Source organism: Amphiura filiformis, chromosome 13, assembly GCF_039555335.1.
Source record: "Amphiura filiformis chromosome 13, Afil_fr2py, whole genome shotgun sequence".
Classification (NCBI taxonomy): Eukaryota; Metazoa; Echinodermata; class Ophiuroidea; order Amphilepidida; family Amphiuridae; genus Amphiura; species Amphiura filiformis.
This window is the reverse complement of record NC_092640.1, coordinates 46,135,887-46,155,052: the sequence shown is the minus strand read 5'-3', so window position 1 is coordinate 46,155,052 and position 19,166 is coordinate 46,135,887. Positions and strand designations below refer to the sequence as shown.

The 19,166-nt window shown below is 36.6% G+C and overlaps 1 protein-coding gene across 2 annotated transcripts; it reads left to right on the top strand.

Moving 5' to 3' along the window:
• Positions 1-1,167: 1,167 nt before the first annotated feature.
• Positions 1,168-16,989, top strand: LOC140168424 (uncharacterized). 2 transcript variants are annotated; one of them, XM_072191813.1, is made up of 9 exons: positions 1,168-1,300; positions 7,169-7,395; positions 8,987-9,074; positions 9,393-9,445; positions 9,710-9,838; positions 11,438-11,637; positions 13,063-13,140; positions 14,001-14,214; positions 15,962-16,989. In XM_072191813.1, exons 2-9 carry the CDS (start codon positions 7,185-7,187, stop codon positions 16,006-16,008), a joined length of 1,020 nt encoding a protein of 339 aa, XP_072047914.1. In that variant the 5' UTR covers positions 1,168-1,300; positions 7,169-7,184; the 3' UTR covers positions 16,009-16,989. The 2 variants fall into 2 exon arrangements, with proteins under 2 accessions (XP_072047914.1, XP_072047915.1); XM_072191814.1 differs by lacking the exon at positions 7,169-7,395 and adding an exon at positions 6,955-7,130 and having other exon boundaries at positions 15,962-16,988.
• Positions 16,990-19,166: the final 2,177 nt, after the last annotated feature.

The following is a 19,166-nucleotide window of genomic DNA, read 5'->3' as shown; positions in this document are numbered from 1 at the left end:
GAAACTGTGACTCAATTCAAATACCTTGGAGCTACAGAGGATGTAAGTGCAAGAAATAAAGATCAGGATTTGACCTGCGGGTCACCATTAGAGTTTGAAATAAAACCTCCCCCCTTAAAACCTTCTCCCTTAGGATTGCAATTGCCACATCATCACTTGCAAAGCTGAAGTCCACGTGGAAGGAAAAGATCATTTCCATTATAATCAGAATGGGGTTACTTTGTGCATTGGTCACATTAGTGGTCAAAACAAAAAACATGGTCAAATTTTGATGAACATGGTAATGGATTGTTTTACCTTTCAGAACGATTCTAAAAGGCCTGGAATGTTTTTCTATTATCATGACAGGGTAAACAATTTGAGAAACCCGGAGCATTTATTTCGCTTGTGACTCCTGTAGAAGCTTGTAGAGGAAAAATTGTTTTGTTTATCCTTTTTGTTCATAACTCAGTGAGGAGGGATAACTCTATATAGGCTACATTTTCTGAATCTGTGTAACAAGGGGAATATTTCGGAATAGGTTTGGATCAGTTTTGAATTTTACCCCATGTAAACATTGACCTTGAATATCTATGATTGCCAAAGGTTGACAATTTTACATCCAACAGAATCTTATTTTGTACTCCCCAAGAGCAATAGGCCACATAAAATTAAGAATTCTGCATGTTTCTGGCAAAGTGGGGAAGGAGGGGGTCAAATTGACATTGATACAGCATTTTTCACGTAAAATTGATATTGCTAGCAGTTTCAGCATTTTCGAGGAAAACAATGAGGCCCTTTTTGTTTTAAGATTACGAGGATTAGGCCCATTTGAATCATGCTGGGTCAACATTTGAATTTTAATAAAGTATTTAGCATGCAAATTGAAAAAAAAATGATCTAAGGAAGTGAGGATGAAGGCAGTTTCAGGTGACCTAATCAAAAAAAAAAATTAAAAACAAAAAACAACAAAAACAACAACAGCAACAACAACAGAATAAACAGCGACAACAAAACAATAGCACTATAACTTGCAAAGCCATCTAACCAGCTTTGCTGCCAGACTAATATGTTTGACTTTGTGCAAGAGTGCATAAACAATACTTAACAAAAAGACAAGTTTTGATATATATTCAGTCATATTAACCCATTCAGATTGTGTATTGACCGTATCCAGGTTAAGGCGACTCGAACCAAACTTGTTCTGTGTCCTTACTTAAATTATTCACTACGCATAAACTCTTTGCAAACACTCAACGCGTTTTGTTTTCGAATCCACAAGTACACAACAAACCTCGCAATCGGACGTGTTGTACCTAGGGTAAGTTCTGTATAATTTTAATATTACAATAATTTAGTTGGATATATGCATACCATCTTAAAGGCCGGGTTAAAGGCCCATTTTGGTACCTTTGTCATTGTCATGTGCTAACATCTAGCCTGGTTCAGCCGAAAGCCGTGTACTAGTATTTAAGACAAAATAAGGCATTTTACATGAATCTGTAATTTATATACTGACAGTATCATCCCAGCAAACACAAAACGTTTTCGACATCATTCGCAAAAGGTTATAAAAGGTTGTCAGAAAACGTTTAAATGTCGGGTTATATAAAGGGTATATTAAGAGTATAAAACGTTTTCATAACCTTAAAAACATTTTTGATAATCTACTGCTCAGCAAACAAAAATGTTTTACAGAAAACGTTTAAATGTCGGGTTATATAAAGGGTATAAAAACGTTTTAATAACATTCCAAAACATTCTTCTTGAAAACTTGATACAAAACATTCTAAACAGGATGTTATTTTCGGGTTGAAAAAATATTTTCCGAAAAATGTTTGCCCAAAATATTTTCAATAACGTTTTAAAAACGTTTTCATGACCTTAATATAACCCGACATTTAAATGTTCTTAAAAGGTTTTGAAAAAAATATTTTAAGAACATTTCTGTGTTTGCTGGGTTCAAATATTTTAACATAATGTTATTTAAGTATGGACACAATATTTGGCCAAAATGTTTGCAAAAATAGTTTACAATAACATTTTTGAAAACATTTAAAAATATTGTTGTAGTGTGTTTTCATACAAAACGTTTTAAAACGTTATCATGACCTTTATATAACCCGACATTTTAATGTTATTAAAACGTTTTTACCTAAACCAAAAGCCAAAATATAACTTATTTAAAATGTTTTTAAAACGTTTTGGTGTTTGCTGGGATATTAGCTACATGTATTTGAATGGGGTTTTAACTTCGTCAATACTGTTTTCTTCGTTTTTTTGCCAAATTTTTGATTAAAAAAATACCAAATGACAATTTGAATGACTTATTCTTCAATTTTAAGCAATTTATAAACAATTTTATTTTTTACACTTGTACTGGGATCACTGAATGGGCCTTTAATCTGATAAAAAGTTCAATGTACCTCCTAAAAATGTATATAGAGGCTTAAATATAAACATTTTGTTTGGCTGATGGTCCTGATGCAGATCAGAAACAAACTTTACACAACACACCTAGCTGCAATGGCCCCTAAACGCACCAAGTAGGAGATCAAAAACAAATTTTTTCCATAAAACATGCGTTTTGACCTCCCACACAATTCCCATTTATTCTCTGAAAAAAAAACCCCTTTTTCGCGTTTTTCTGGTCACGCATCACGCATGTGTACAGTATCAAACTTGAGTGCCCCTCGGGAATCTATGAAATGCAAAGTTGATTATTATTCCATGTGTCACTGCCCCGGGGGTGTCACTCCCATTGTGGCCTGTACACCATCCGCGATAATGAAAACGCGTAAAAAGGGTAGTTTTTCGTGGGTAGGCACGATACGCGCGTAACGTGTTTAGGGTGTCAAAAACATGAAATATTGAAAAAAGGGTAGCAAAATTGCAATTGCTAATACGCGGAAATGAAATTTACGGTATGAAATTTGATGCAAGGAAGAAAATCCGTGTTTAGGGTATCATTTTAGCCAAGGGTTAAATCCTTGTTTAGGGTGCTTTCCAAAAGTTGATTATCGCGGATGGTGTACAGGCCACAATGGGAGTGACCCCCCCCCCCCGGGTCACTGCATGCACATTTAAATAATCTGCCCAGTTTCAAATCATTTTTCAACAATCATATTATTTGCGTTTCCATAGGTTTTATTTCGACTGACGCGCCTATGTCAGATTGCGATTACCAAAACAAATTACGGCGCTAGATATTTCAGGGAGGTAAATAGCAAATTAGCAAGTGAAATTCTTTTCATCTGGGTTGGCAGCTCCATTGTTGTTGCCCACGCAGTTGAAAAGATCTCAAGTGCTATCATTGCTTCAAAACTGTGGTATCATGGAATGAACTGCGATACCATTATTATTCGTAAAGCACAAATTTATCAGCCAATTCAAAAGCAATCCCAGCTCAGATGTCCACACTGCGAATAATGATTTCGTTAATTTGCTGCTTTGCATGCGTTATACAACACTGCTTAGAAATGTATCGTTACAAAACAAACGAGTATTGAGCAAATTTAATATAAACTCTTTGAGCATTACAATCATCTCACTGGGGTTGGATTTCAAAAGTTGCAGAAGTCAACGCTTAACAAATGAGTCTGCATAGCTTACTGGACGAGTCTAATGCGGTACATGCTTTATTGTGCGCGCCATTTTCATTATTTGTCGTTATGATTTATCGATGATTAAAGCAGTTTTGAACCCAATAAAGAACCTATGTGACACTCTAGAAGATGGCTAACAAGTCCATGGTCGATATACGAATCATGGAGGAGATGACCAAAAGGCCATAAGCCAGAGGAATTCTCCTTTAACAAAGAAGTATTACCAACAACAGAAACAAAAACAAAACAAAACAAGTGAGAAACACAATGCTCAAGAATTAATCATATTTTGAAATCAAGTCACTTTGACATATTTGTTAGGGAACTTGTTGTTGAATATTCCATTCCCATGGTCACACAAATCACCGGGTCAAAATCAAATATTACGCTTTTGTGCACATTTTGAGGTCACGGCTTCATGTCCATTCAAGTGCATCTGGGGCGAAAACAGAACAATATAGTATCGTTGATTATTGATTGACACGAATAAGTCTTCTCCCGTCAATGTGTTTTTGACCTTGACACAAAATTTGAAAGCAAAATATCGCGATAAAATTGTTTCAAATACCAGTAAATAAATGATAGGTTCAATACCACTAACTACCTGGCTAATCTTCCACAACCGTTTTAAGTGGAGTAGATTTTCATAATTACCAGTGACAATGGCGGTGACCCGAACCTATAACAGTGCTAGTACACTAATATCACTATGAATGCACTGGAATTTCAGACAATTAACAAACGTTCACGGAATTCTAGGATTGGTTTAGCTGAAATCGCTGGTGCTTTTGCACAAACAGTCCGATATGATAGATGAGGTCATGCAAAAGTGTTGGTACAGGCTGGAACACAAATATTCAAATAGTTGCTTACTTAACTTTGTTTTTGTTTTCATGCCCCAGTAATAATATTCATTCAGCATAAACGATTCGGGTATTGTTATCATGTCATACATGCATCGGTATTGACATCTTGCAAAATTGTTGTCATATTTAACCAATATCACTTTTTAATAATAATATTATAATAAGTACGGAGGAAGCCTGAAAATAATATCCGAATCTGTACAAACCACATTCCCGTATCCATCTTTTTACTAAGAACCTCCTCCCCACACACCCAAAATTGACCCATTTCAGTCCATTAATATGTTATGGAACCTTTCGTCGATATCGTTCATATAATAAGGTTTATATGCTCACTAATTATTCCAATCCACTGTATAGACTTTATTACACGATTTCGCACAAATAGTGGAGAGAAAACTGATTAGGCAGTTATCTTACTATCAAATTTTACTTGTTTTCATTGTATTTAAAAAAACCTCAAATGCTGCCTTTTAAACACATTTTCTGTTCACTTGGGCAAAATAATGCCTCTATATACGTATGGGCAAAAGTGTTTTATCCATGGCTATTTTTCATCTTTTTTGACACAAGATCAACCATACTGCAGTTACTGTTCGTTTTCCTATACGCAATACACAGTGCTCTCACCATTGACGCGTGACCTCTACAAACAGTGTATGTTAGAGGTATAGGGGATTGCCTAGTTAACGTCACTGTGTGAAAAATAACTGGCCAATATTCTGTGTATTCTCTGAAATTCTAGAAAATATAGTTTTGTAACATGTCCTAATTTTTTTACTAATTTAGCTGTTTGGAAATATTCGCACTTTGGTGTTTTAGTAAGGAAGGGCACGGCATGCCCTTCAAAATTCCCTGTGTACATCGAATGCAACTTCTAGTGACTACCACTCACTTTTGGACCGCTCTCTTCCGAAGGGCATTAAAGCTAAACCACTTGACGGATATTTTTTGTACTTGCTGTCAATCAAGAATATTGTATACATTACATGTAGGCTAAAAACTGAGTAGGTTGGGCATCTGCAAATGTTCGTACCTACCTGATATGTAAATGACATATAACAGCAAAAACAACTCCCGTGTCTGTCCATAACTTTGGTCAAGTGGGTGATTATTGATTGGCAAGTGCCATATTTGGGCATAAGTGCAGTCCACCATTCAATGTGGAGAATGGGCTAGACTTTATCGATTGCTTTTGCTGGAGTACTTTCCTGTTAACCAGGTTTAAGTACTGCAAAGGTCGAATCATGTTTGCTGTGCAACATAACTGCACTATGCTGCATTTATTTGGAGATATAGGGCATGCGTATATAAAATGCAGAACAATTATTATCTACCATACTCAATATCAGACAACGGTGCTCTGTCACAACTTAAGTTCAACCAACTTTGTCACCGATTATTTGCAGAGAAGTTGTCTGTCTGTCAAGTGCAGTGGTTATCGGTGCAGAAAATTACCGATACCAATAGAAAATGTTTAAGTTTATAGGTTAGTAGCAATACATGTAGCATGGTTATAGGTATAGTCGTGAGGAGTTACGGTGACTCCATGTGTGTATGACCGAGGAAGAAATGAATTAATCGAAATCAGCAAAGTTTGTTACACCTGATTGGGTACCCATTATGTTTGCATGGGTATAGGAAGCCTAGTTTTGAAGCCTTTTGAACACATAGCATACACAAGACACAATTTATAACATAGGAAAACACATGCCTGGGAAAACACCCACTAATGAATACAGCCCCACACCTAAACGTCACACCAATACACAACCAATCATCACAACATTTTGTAGTATAAACCCACAACCATTTGTCCCACCATAATCACTTGGACTTAGCAGTTCGTTTGCAAAAATGCATTGTGAGAATACGTGCCCGGGTCTCTCTTTCAATATTGAACCTAACTCTAATAAGGAGCGTTAGAGACTCGTATACTGATGTCTTTTTTAATGTGTTCGAGATGTGCCGTTATCTGGCTCAAAATTACGAAGCTCACCCCATCCGGGCGTTCCGAACAAATATTTGGAAATACAAAAGCTTAATTTGCCATCGTTACGCGTTGAAGTGGCGTCATTGGTCGGACGTTTGTGAAAGGATCTAGTTTTATTTTTGTACACGTTAAAACGAATTCACTAGAACTTTGCACGTTAGCATATCATACCTTATTCATAATTCGAGATAATTGGGGAAATAAATTTGTAAAAATATAATAACGAGCAAATTTTGGAGCAACCTTAGTATTATAATGGTATCCGCCCAACCCTACGCCTGCCCTTGATACTTTTATCATAATTCTAACCCTAATCCTAACCCTACAACCATTATCCTTAATCCCAATCCTGCAATCTAGTCCAAATTCTATCTTCAGGTGGACGGAGTCATTATATTGTGTATTGCGCAAACGTTTTGCATTAACATAAATCCTTCATTTTGACCTAAGGCTGGTCATCTTTCATTCGTTTACAAGGATTTTTCGATTCTTTATATCATATTATCCTTAGGTAATCCCAATCCACAATAATGGGGAATAAACCAGTCCTGATAATTGTTACTGTCATCGCAGTACTTGTGGCAGTCATTGCTCTAATTCTTGCCATCGTTGCAATGAATAAGGGTGGAAAACAACGCATATCTGTGACGTCAAGCGGAGGCAGCGGAACCAGCGATGGACAGACAGGTATTATGTAACTTCTTATTTCTTTATTATATCCTTAGGTAAATCCGAATCCTAATGATGGAACCTACAAAGTCCACAGAAAATCTCAGTGAAATGAAAGAGGAAGAAGAGAGTAATACAGTCCTGGTTGTCATTATCGTCATCGCACTTGTTGTTGGAGCCATTGCTCTTATTCTTGCAATTGTTGCCATGAGTAACAATGGCGGCGGTAAACAAATGATAGATGTGATGGTACCAGGTGTTGGAACCAATGCTGGACAATTAGGTATTGTAATTTAGAAATAAGAAAATATCTGAAATATTTCAAGAATTTAATGAAAGCAGTGCGCAATTACTTATGACAACAACTGCTTAGTTAAGGTTAGCAACAATTTTTAACTGTTGCGATTTGGTAGTTCACAGTATCTTGCGATTGGCAGTGAGCTTTGGCAAAAATTGCATTTCATAGCGAGTGTGTAGAAGAATATTCAGATATTATATCACAGACATACTTTTGTAGGTCCTGTGGCTCTTGAGTTCGGGCTTGAGTTATGTTATAAGGAGGGCTGAACAAAAACACTTTTGTAAAACGTACATAACTCATCAACAACAATAAATCAAGCAAGTTTTCAAAGTATATGATTTGTAGAATGAACTTTTGCAAAACATCAAAGTGTTATTTTTCAATAGTATATTGATTTAGATAATGAAAATATTTAAAGGCCGACACTGCATATGGAGTTTAAAGCAATTTTAGTTACAAATGAAACGCAAATTTGAAGTAAGAGTCTAAATAGTTAGCTTTAAAATTCAGTGAATTGATTTACATAGAGTCTTAAATATTAGTGTTACTATTGTTTAAAACGTGAATTGGATATTAAAACCTTAAAATTGGATGTTTTACAGTAAACATTACGTCATTTTATTAAATCACCGTCTAAAATGTCTTATGTAATCAAATGAAAATGTTGCTTGCAAATCTATCTATCTTTACATTTAATTGATTGTTTAAATTGTTAAGGGATCCAAAATGAGCGTTTATTGCGTTTCGACAGTATTTTTTATGGGACATGAGAGCACCTCAGACCTATCGAATTGCATTCTGAATACGAAGCATGTCTTTCTGATATCAAATAATTTTCATTTTTTAAAAATCACAATATAATACAAATTTTATGACAAATTATAAAAATTTGATATTTTTCAAATTTTTGATATATAACAGTCCTCGAAGTAAATTATATAAATCTAATGATATATTCTTAAAGTGTATGTAGCAGGGAGGAAAAAGCCGACGGTCAATTGAAAATTTTGACCTTTCATATTGAAGATATGGATTTTGTCCCAAAAGACCTTATTTTTTTGGTGTTTTGTGAAAAAATCCATATCTTCAATACGAAAGGTCAAAATTTTCAATTGATCGTCGGCTTTTCATCCCACCTACATACACTTTAAGTATAAATCATCAGATTTATAAAGTTTACTTCAAGTACTGTTAAATATCAAAAATATAAATTTTAATGATTTGCCATAAAATGTGTATTAAATTGCGAATTTCAAAAATCAAAACTATTTGATATCAGAATGACATTCTTCGTATTCAGAATGCAATTCGATATGTCTGATGTGCTCTAATGTCCCAAAATAAATACTGTCCAAACGTTCATACCCCAGCCCTTAACTATTTCATATTTGCCACATTATAAAGTGCTGGTTCTTCACTTCTTCTTCGGATTTCCATGATGCTGTTTTAAATATAAAATTTACATTTACACAAAACAAAAAAGTGTATATTATTACCTATAAATTAAAAATAGAAGAAAGGATTCAGAACAATGACCAATATGTACACGTTGATCTTCTTATTTGCAATCCAGGGGGTGGGACTCCCGCTGCTGGCCAGGGTAACGATGATAAGATTTGGCAGCTATCATTCGAACACACTGGAAACAATTATGGATACATGTGAGTAATGATATTTCATCTATAACACATTTCGCTACAATAATATTTCTGCTGCACTTTCCTGTATAATGTACACCTGTTAACAGACACGCAAGCGAGAAACACTTTGGCGCCGTTGGGGCTCGAACCCACGTCCTCTATATGAGTTAAAGCATAGAGGTCGATGGTGCTGCGTCACACGCCGAACATCTTGTACAAGATGGTTCCTGCATAAAGCACCTGGACAACATTCCACCCTTTCTCTATATCACTACGCATTATATACTTAAATGTGCACAATGTATTATTGTTTAATTTGTTCTTAATATTTTATTACAGCGATGATGCATCTGGTGAACTTCGGGGATTTCAGATTGACCTAGCTTCTACCGGTATGTAGGCATGCCTATTTATGGTTGAAAATTTTTATATTACTTTCTTCCTCACGAAAGAATGCCTAATTGAGGAATGACAGAAAGAGAGAAAAGGAAGAAAGATAGGTAACGAAAAATGAGAGAAGGCCAGACAGTCGAGATGGAGCGAGAGATATATCATTTAAAAAATAAAAGAAATCCGTCGTGAAAAGATTAAACTCCTTTTCCCATTGGCAATGATTGGATATGCTTATTGCCAATACCTTGGTATTTTGTTTTCAGTATGTCAGATCGCAGGCAAGAGTTGCCAGATGGTTTATGACTCTCCTCCACGTTGTTGGGAATCTCAACCTGGTGCCAGACCTCAGGGTGGAGACGGACTTTTTGCACAATATTATGACGGATGTGTAGGTAGGTATAGCTAGATAACGAATCTCATGCTCCACTGGCATGATGGTCTGTACTTACCCTCCTGGTTGTTGGGAAGCTCAATCATAAATATGACCTACGAGACGGGAAGACGCACAGTGACGTGGCTGTCAAGCGAAGAGCTCGATTGTCTATGTTTAGAGGGCTATTTAGGTCGAGCATACTGCAGTTACTGTCCGTTTTCCTATACATAATACACAGTGCTCTTTCCCATTGACGCGTGACCTCTACAAATAGCCTACGTTAAAAGAATGGGGATATGCCTAGTTAACGTCGCTGTGTGAAAAATAACCGGCCAATATTAAAAGTACTCTTCTAAAGTTCTAGAAAATATAGTTTTGTAACATGTCCTAAATTTTTAGCTAATTTAGATGTTTGGAAATATTCGTACTTTGGTGTTTTAGTTAATGTTATAGGTAATAGTACATTGCCTAGTTAACGTCGCTGTGTGAAAAATAACCGGCCAATATTAAAAGTACTCTTCTAAAATTCTAGACAATATAGTTTTGTAACATGTCCTAAATTTTTAGCTAATTTAGATGTTTGGAAATATTCGTACTTTGGTGTTTTAGGAATGATATGTAAACGACAGATAACACCAAAAAATATGAAGAAATTATTTCCAAACCGTGTTAAGTCTGCAAACCACCATGTTTCTCATTTTCAAGAACGCTGGTTAACAATAAGCAGAGTTTTGTCTCATTTCGTAAACAAAAGCCCACACAGAATTGTTCTCTAGCGCTCGCTTTATAATCGTTCACCCAACTGAAACTATAATCCCAGCCATTGCTCCATTGTACGTGTAAAAGCAGAAACATATGATGTGTGTATTTAACCAGAGAAGATATGATTTAATCAGTTGAGCTGCTTTCAATGAGTGTTATCTTGGTTTAATAGCTTTTAATGGGGTTTAAGTCCTGCAAAGGTCGAATTGAATTCTACTGTAGACATGACTGCATCATGGTGAGCCCGCACGAGAGCAAGTGAATTGTGAATCCGAAGTCCACTCGATTGATCAGTGATGTCAACAGCACGGGTGTATCCACAACTGCATCTTAATCAAACAATCAATTAGATAATTATCATGACGCATAATGTACATTGTGGTACTAGGCATAAAAGGCTAACTATAGACAAAGTAGGTATATGAATGTATATCAGATCGCAGACACGAGCCTCTATACCTTTTCTTTTTCGGGAACCTCAACAAGATTGGCTTATTAGACGTCGGGTTGCGAAGGCATGATGGCACAATATTAATGACCCATCTAAACAATGTTTTACACTATAAGTAGTCTTGAAGAAGTCAGAATCACACCTGACGAAAGCTCAAAAACCTTTTTAATCCGGCTGTTACAACAGAGCAGGGCAGATCTGATAGTGAAGTATTTTGACACAACCCTTCTTTCTAGGGTCTGTGACTCTACGTGGCTACATCAACATTTCTGTTCATTCGAGTTTACTATCATATTTCATTAATATACAATAATTATTATGAGCATAACAAACCAATTTACTACATCATTCTAAATTCAAAACAAACAATATTATGTATATTTTTTTAAATTTAAAACACTGCAGGTTGGGTGCAGTCGTTCGATAGACCACGCACATTTAAGTTCACCACGGCATATAGCTACCCCATCAAAACCGTCTTCATGGTGAAGAAAGGCAACCCCGGTGGCTTTACCTGGACAGACTTAACTGGAAAGACAATTGGTTTCGTCAATGGATGGGCTTACGATGAGCATTGCATTGCAAGAGAAAAGGACCAGATCACCGTAAGATTATAAGATTATTACACGGATATATAATTCTACCAGGTTCTATATTCAGTTCGGTATTCATTTAGCATATCTCTTCCCAATTATTATCATAACTTATCTGAACTTGGTATAAACGCAGTTTCTGAGCATTATGAGAGGTTGTGCTATTCAGTCCATGAGACGTAAAACGGACGTCATCATGGTCATGAGTGTATGCGATATTACACTCCCCTATGAAGATCGCTGTTACACTCAGAACGCTACTAACTACCCTCTATTGTATAACAATGCCAGCGAGTGTCTATCGATCTGAGTGGTTTAATATTACCACACAAAACGCATGCTTTCCCCATGACTGCTGAGCTGCCCGTAAACAAATCATCAATTCAAAGCGTGTTCATTCATTTTATTCAAATTAGCCCCCCCCCCCACCGCTTTGGGCGCCGCCGAATTCAGAATGAATGTTTGTGTGCTTGCGCCCAAATTTGGACAAGTCTGTTGGGTCAGTGACCAATTTAATGGCGGAATTTCTTTGTTCGAAACAATTGTAACATTTTTATGAATAGCTTGTGATTTTTACTCACGTTTAAGTGACATTTCACCACTTCACATGTCATATTTTCATTGTAATTCCATGTTCAATTGTGCGATGCGTGGTACTTCTTTCCCCTGTATATATAAATTACGTATAATGGACTGGTAAAAACTCTGAACACTCACCGGAGAGGAAGGCCTCTCGAAACGGTTGCACATGGCTTTTAACTCTGCAGGTGTTAGCACAACTTTCAAACCTCATAATACCCTACGCAGATCTCTTTTCTCCCCAAAGGACAAAACTGAACAAGAAAGGCAATCTGATGTCGTGTACAGCATCCCTTGCAAATCTGTGACTCCCTATACATTGGTGAATCTTGACGCAAGCTCAAAAGGAGGCTACCAGAACATAAATCCAAAGCGGCCAGTTCCAAGTCAGCGATTAACGAACATATTGACAGGAGCAGAGGGCACCAGATTGACTGGGAAAACATAAATGTGTTAGAGAGGGGGTCTAGAGGGAGTCTAAGGACTTCCCTCGTATGGTCTTCAAAGCAATTCATATCAGAATTAACAGATCCAGACTGAATCGAAACAAAGGGTTAGACATCGACCCTGTTTGACCTCCTGATCCCCCAGAGCCAAGTGGCGCCACAACATCTTCTTGTTTGACGTCATCCACACCTGTGACGTCATCGGAGGTGTCTCAACAACATCACTAGCAACAACAAATCCTCAGAGCAATAACATCCGCTGAAGACGCCGGTTGATCCGGTGATGGCGCTCTGATGAGTGTACCCAATTTGAGTAGCGTAGAAGTATAATTTTGATTCCATTTTTATTATTTTGAATTTTGACACCAACTTCAGCAAAGTATATGACGCCACATTATTCGTCATTTTACAGGGCTGGGACTTAACCCTGGACCAAATCGTGCGATATCCAGGACGAGAGCAGCTTTACGACGGTCTTTTTAATGATGAAGTAAGTAAACTGAGCTCAAAAAGAAACTTATAATTTTTCACAAGGTCATATCTTGAAATCCTGTCCATCAAATTGAACCAAAATTACACACAGGTTTACTTCAATACTCTACTCTTAACACATGTCAGTAACCAAGCAGTTATCCAACTGACACAACAGCAAAATGCACTGACATGGGACAGCTTCCTGGACCACATTCACAGTCCAGCCCTGTTTCATGAAAAAAGTGTATGAAAAGCATTAAGCAGCACCGTTTTATCATCTGTGCAAGGATCTTGTGTGCATTCTCACAGATTTTTTGTGCTATGTGTCAAATGTTGGGCTATGAAAGTGGAGGAATTCCAGGAAGCTGTCCCATGACAGTGCATTTTGCTGTTGTGTCAGTTGGACAACTGCTTGGTTACTGACATATGTTTTGAGTAGAGTATTAAAGTAATCCTGTGTGTAATTTTGGTTCATTTTGATTGACAGTATTTTAAGATATGACCTTGTGATTCACAAGTTGTAAAAAAATATAAGTTTCTTTTTGAGCTCAGTTTAGATTAAAGCTTGAAACAAACAAACGTACCTATATTGTGAAATTTTGGGATCACAGTGGTGAAACTCCTTGGCGTGATATTCATGTCACTTGAGAAGCTCTAATCTTCTTTGCTCGAACCATTATGTGCTCGAACGGAATTTCCTTGTCCAAAAGATCTAATTATTCCGGGAATTATTAAATCATTCCGTGAGTCATACACTACTATGGTAAACATTGGAAACGTGCAAAAAAAAACATGGCAAGTGTGGTGTGGCAGCAGATGTGGTTACTCTATGGGAGATAAAACCGGGTAAATAATTAATAAAATGTTTCCTTTTAGGTTCACGCCATATTTGACAACGCAGGAGGCTGGATTGCCGGTGATTCTGCGATCGATGTAGTATCCAATGACATCCTGAGCTGTGCGAGAGACGGGCTGTCTGTAATGATGCGTAAGGATAATCAGATGGACACGTGGTGGAACCCTGCATTTGAAACACTGAAGACTACAACGCAATGGAGGTCCATCTGTAACGATCTGTTAGATGAACATGGCAAGTTTTGTTTTTTAATGGCAATTCTTACATGACAGAACTATCAGTAGAAGCATATTGTACATAACTATACATCACACTTCTGGCAAAGTCCAAACCGCAATAAATTATACTCGCTTTTCACAAATGTAAAAATCTCTGTTAATTTTGCCAAATTCTTGTATATTGCATTTTGTATAAAGTCCTCCAAGGACAACACTGTATAATTTTTTGTCTCCATGGGCCGTGGCCTAAAGAGTTTGTTTAATAAACCTACTGCATGAGCATGTTTTTGCTCAGGAAATTGAAATATTTGTACAAAATGTCCCGACTCCCTAATTAAAATCAAGGAAAGAGGTTTTTTTTGCAAGCTAGACAGAAAGTCTACCTGAAAAATTAAAAGGTGCACCCAATCCTCAACAGCACGGTACTTTTGTATAGCTTAGGACCGTGAAACTCGTATTCAAGCCCGGTACAAAAGTTGAAGTCATGCATTTCGCCGGCAATTAGTGCACCGACAAACCAGCAACTAAGTTTTAGTACGTTTGAAGCACTGTGTGTTGACGATAACGCATTTAAAGCAATATTACAGGGGGGGCCGGCCAAGATTGGCTCAATTTTGACGTTGTCATTGGTTTTACACGTAAACACAAAAATGTCTCAAATTATTCCAAAACTGTACGTATGTTATTAAGCACTATTTTATCAGTCTAAATCCGTTGAGGTTCGCCAGTGAACCTCATTGTAAGTACTGTTTTTTTAATTTTTTTTGTATGAATAACGCACGATATGTTACGATATATACTGAAAATTTCCCCTACGTGTATCAATGAGTTTACGTGGTGTAGTGGTTACGGATCTCGCCGCCCACGCAAAGGGTCCCGAGATCGATTCCCATCCCCGGCGATGATTAAAAATTTTTCTTCTTCTTTTTCTTTGAATTTAAAATTATTTATTTTCATGTGAAAATGTATATATTGCACTGGGAAATATATTTTGTGCATTTTTTTTCTGTAATGGGGCCACCCGGCCAATAGAGCTAAGAACGGATCTTGGCTCCGGGAAAAATAATTGCGTCCATCGTGCAGGCAGTGTTGCCGTCATATTGTCTGTTTTGTTTACGCTTTTGGCTGTTGCCACATTGAATAATGTAGTCCACCATCGTCTGCAATATTATAACATTTGCTGAAGAGGACGCCCTCAATATTTTTCAAGATTCTGTTTTTACACGATGATAATAGCTGATAATGTACGTTATTAAACTAACATAATCAGCAAAAATCAGGACTCTAGGTGCTGTAGTTAAGTCAAAATCCGAGGTTTTGAATAAAACGCAGGAACCGATGTGCATAACAAAGTACGTACATGGCGTGCTGGCAGTCGTAACATATCAAAAGAACCGACACGACTCACGTTAGAATGAGTGGCTCGCCATGGGGACATATATGCGCTAGTATTAAATAGTGATTTCTTTGTTTTGCCTCGTCTGTTTAGGCCCAAATTAAAGGAGGACATATCTGACTGTGAAAACTAACATTTTATACCGAAAAATAAAATTCTATTTCTTATGGAAATGTTATAATATGGCTTTAATCTACAGACCTATTCTTTTTATTGACCACGAAAATGTACTAACCGCTCTAATAATGGTAGGTAACATTATCGTTACCCACGGACCCAAGAGAAGGTCTATTGTCTATACGAGTGCAACATTTTGTGACAAATTTTGAATGTAACAAAATATTTCATTTTATTTCTTTTTTCCCAGGACATAGAGGAGGCCCACAACCAGCCGACTTCTGTGTTGATTACTAAACCCGGCTGTTCGGTATAGTCTACTCAGAGCTACTCAGCATATCGCCTGAAAAAAAAAAAAGGTGACGTGTCATATCAAAAAGAGACACTTTTGGGCAGGTTATCAATTCTGAGTGTTTTACATAATAGAGAAATTTTGCTCCACAATGCCATTTTCCCCAATAAAATCGGACATTCCTAAGCAAAGATAGTGAGTTCGTAAGTTATGGTATTATAAAATTGGAAATTGAGATATCGGCCTTTAAAAATATTATTGACAATAATGAGAATAGGAATGACCTTGAAAAATGTCTGAAAAAATACAAGATGCCAGTTATATTCTGGTCTGAAACTGTCAGACAATATTTTAAAAATCATTAACATCACAAATTTACAACAAACCCAAATTGTGAAAAAATCACCCCCGGGCAGAGTTTTTGCTATTTCTACATTTACAACCCTGCCCAAAAGTGTCTGCTTTCGATATACCACGTCACATGTCAATTTGGAAGATGTAAACTGATGTAATTAATTTTTAAAAAGAATTGAATGCAGATCATGCTTGTTTGGTCCTCTAAAATGCACAGTAAACATAGCAAAATGTGTATTGTATTTTTAGTGTGATATTATAATGTAGTTTGCTCATTTCTATTTGGTCAGCGCGTTGGGGCATCTGTGATGCAAATTGCGCTCTACAAATGTGGGGTTATTTTATTATTATTTCTTCATTATTCTAAATCATCAGTAAATTACTACAAATCCTCTCACGGGTGGAGAAAAACACCTGTTACGGGAACTTTTTGTCCACTCTTCGTACTTCAAAATGCTGGTAAATCATGAACTCAGCTCCTATGATAATACTTGCAGATTAACTGGGTTCACTATAGTTTGCAAAATGTAAGTTTGTAATAATAATATATATAGGAGAAGTCTTCAAAACATGATGTAAATAGTCTTATTTTTTTGGGTATTTTCTTATAATATATTCGATTTGTAATAAATAATCTACTATGGATTGGATAAAATTTGAGTTGCGGTGTGCGTCATTTCATGAAATGTTTCTTAAAATGATCTGACCAATCTTTTTGAATTCAAGTAGCGGGAGAAGTCGTCAACTATCAACTAAAATAGATGAATAAAATGAGATATGTTCCTCGTGCTATAGACTGTACAGCATTACAGTATATAAGCTTCCCGTAATTTTCACAATTGTCCGACATTTTTATAGCTTGATTGGATCAGATTTATTTATTTTTATTTATTATGCTTCATCACTGGCTCATATACAATTACAAAATATATTATATATAAATATTGCACATACTAATCAAGACAAGGTAAATAGAATAAAATGCCAGCGAAAAGAATGGGACAAACAGGTGCAAAATCACCTCTAGGACCATCCCACCTTTCGATTTTTGAAAACAAATTATGGAAAAAAGAAAAAAAAACCCATCACAGCCCCATCCCAAATTAAATAAGCCTGCAGATCATGTCACACTATTCTTCACTAGATACGAGAAGGATATTTGGAAACAACACAACTTTTGTCGTAAATAATATTTGGAAACAAAACAACTTTTGTCGTAAATAATATTATTTAAATAATGACGGTGGTTAAAACAATCTGAACATTCCAAGATTGCTTATTTCATTTAGAAGGAATGGTGGTATTAAAAACTCAATTTTCATTTTATCGATGAAGGCAGTTGTATGCAAAATAATATGCAAATGATGTGTTTGAGGCTCGAGCAAACTAACATATGAAAATATCGAGAGAGAAAAAATCATAACTCAGCGGGGATTGAACCCGGTCGCTGGATTCATAGTCTTACCACTGTACTACCTGAGTTAACAGTTGGTACTCGGCCAATCTCAACTTAAGTCCCCATGATAACTCTCATACTGCAGTTACTGTCCGTTTTCCTATACACAATACACAGTGATCTCACCATTGACGCGTGACCTCTACAAATGAGGTATGTTGGAAGAATGGGCACTTGCCTAGATAACATCACTGTGTGAAAAATAACCAGCCAATATTTAACTTATTCTCCAAACTTCTAGCAAATATATTTCTCTAACATGACCTAAAATTACAGCTAGGTTAGATGTTCAGAAATAGTCGCACTTTTGTAAAATATGAGTGAGGGCAAGGCATAGCTACCCAACTCCCCGTGTTAATTGAATGGAGATTTGACCGAAAATATTGGTATCGGACCGCTCACTTCTGAAGGATGCCACAAAATAACGGTACAAGCTACATTTAAACTATTCTCTGACAATCATCATGATGAGTTTTTTTATATAGTATGCCGAAATTGGGTACTGTAGGTGATTGACAAAGGGTCGCACTTTTGTGTTTTAGGAAGGATATGTAAACGACAGATAACACCAAAAATATGAAGAAATTATTTCCAAACCGTGTTAAGTCAACAATCATTATGTTGCTCATTTTCAAGAATGCTGGTTAACAAAAAGCAGGCCATTGTCTCATTTCGTGAACAAAGGTCCACTACCATTGTTTCCTTGCGTTTCCTTTATAATCGGTTACCCAACTGAAGCTGTATTATAGCAGCTCATTGCTATATCGCACATATAAAACAGACACATGTGCACAGCCAGAGAAGATCCGATTTAATCAGTTGAGCTGTTTCAATGAGTGTTATCTTGGTTTAATAGCTTTTAATGTGGTTTAAGTCCTGCAAAGGTCGAGGTGAATTCTACTGTAGACATGACTGCATCATGTCTCATATTGTGTCTCAGCGGCCAATTATAATATTAAATAATGAAGAAGGAGGCGGCCTACATGGTTCGCCCTAGCAGGGCGTAAGACACATGATGCACTTATGGTCCATGGCAAGCCCGATTCGACCTTTGTGGCATTAAACTAAGTTAACAGGAAATTAATCCAGTAAATCGATTCAGTAAAGCAAATAAGCTCATGCATTCGATCACTAACGGCAACCAGCTTCGGTCGATTACCCCAGCTGCAGCGTGTGTAAACTCTAATTTGCTTGCTTTCTTTCTTTCTTTGAGTTTAATGGCGCCTTCAGCTACTATGGCTATTTGCGCCAGTTACATAATCTCCAGCATCCAGTACCTTTGTTCGATCCTATTCAATACCATGAATTCTTTCTCTGCTTCACTGCACGTTGGCTATGCTATGCTGAACATGT

Excerpts from the sequence above, each read along its gene's own strand:
- LOC140168424 (XM_072191813.1), top strand. The coding sequence starts at position 7,185 with ATGATGGAACCTACAAAGTCCACAGAAAATCTCAGTGAAATGAAAGAG. Across the intron at positions 7,396-8,986 it reads AACCAATGCTGGACAATTAG|GGGGTGGGACTCCCGCTGCT; the intron begins GTATTGTAATTT and ends TTTGCAATCCAG. Across the intron at positions 9,075-9,392 it reads GGAAACAATTATGGATACAT|CGATGATGCATCTGGTGAAC; the intron begins GTGAGTAATGAT and ends ATTTTATTACAG.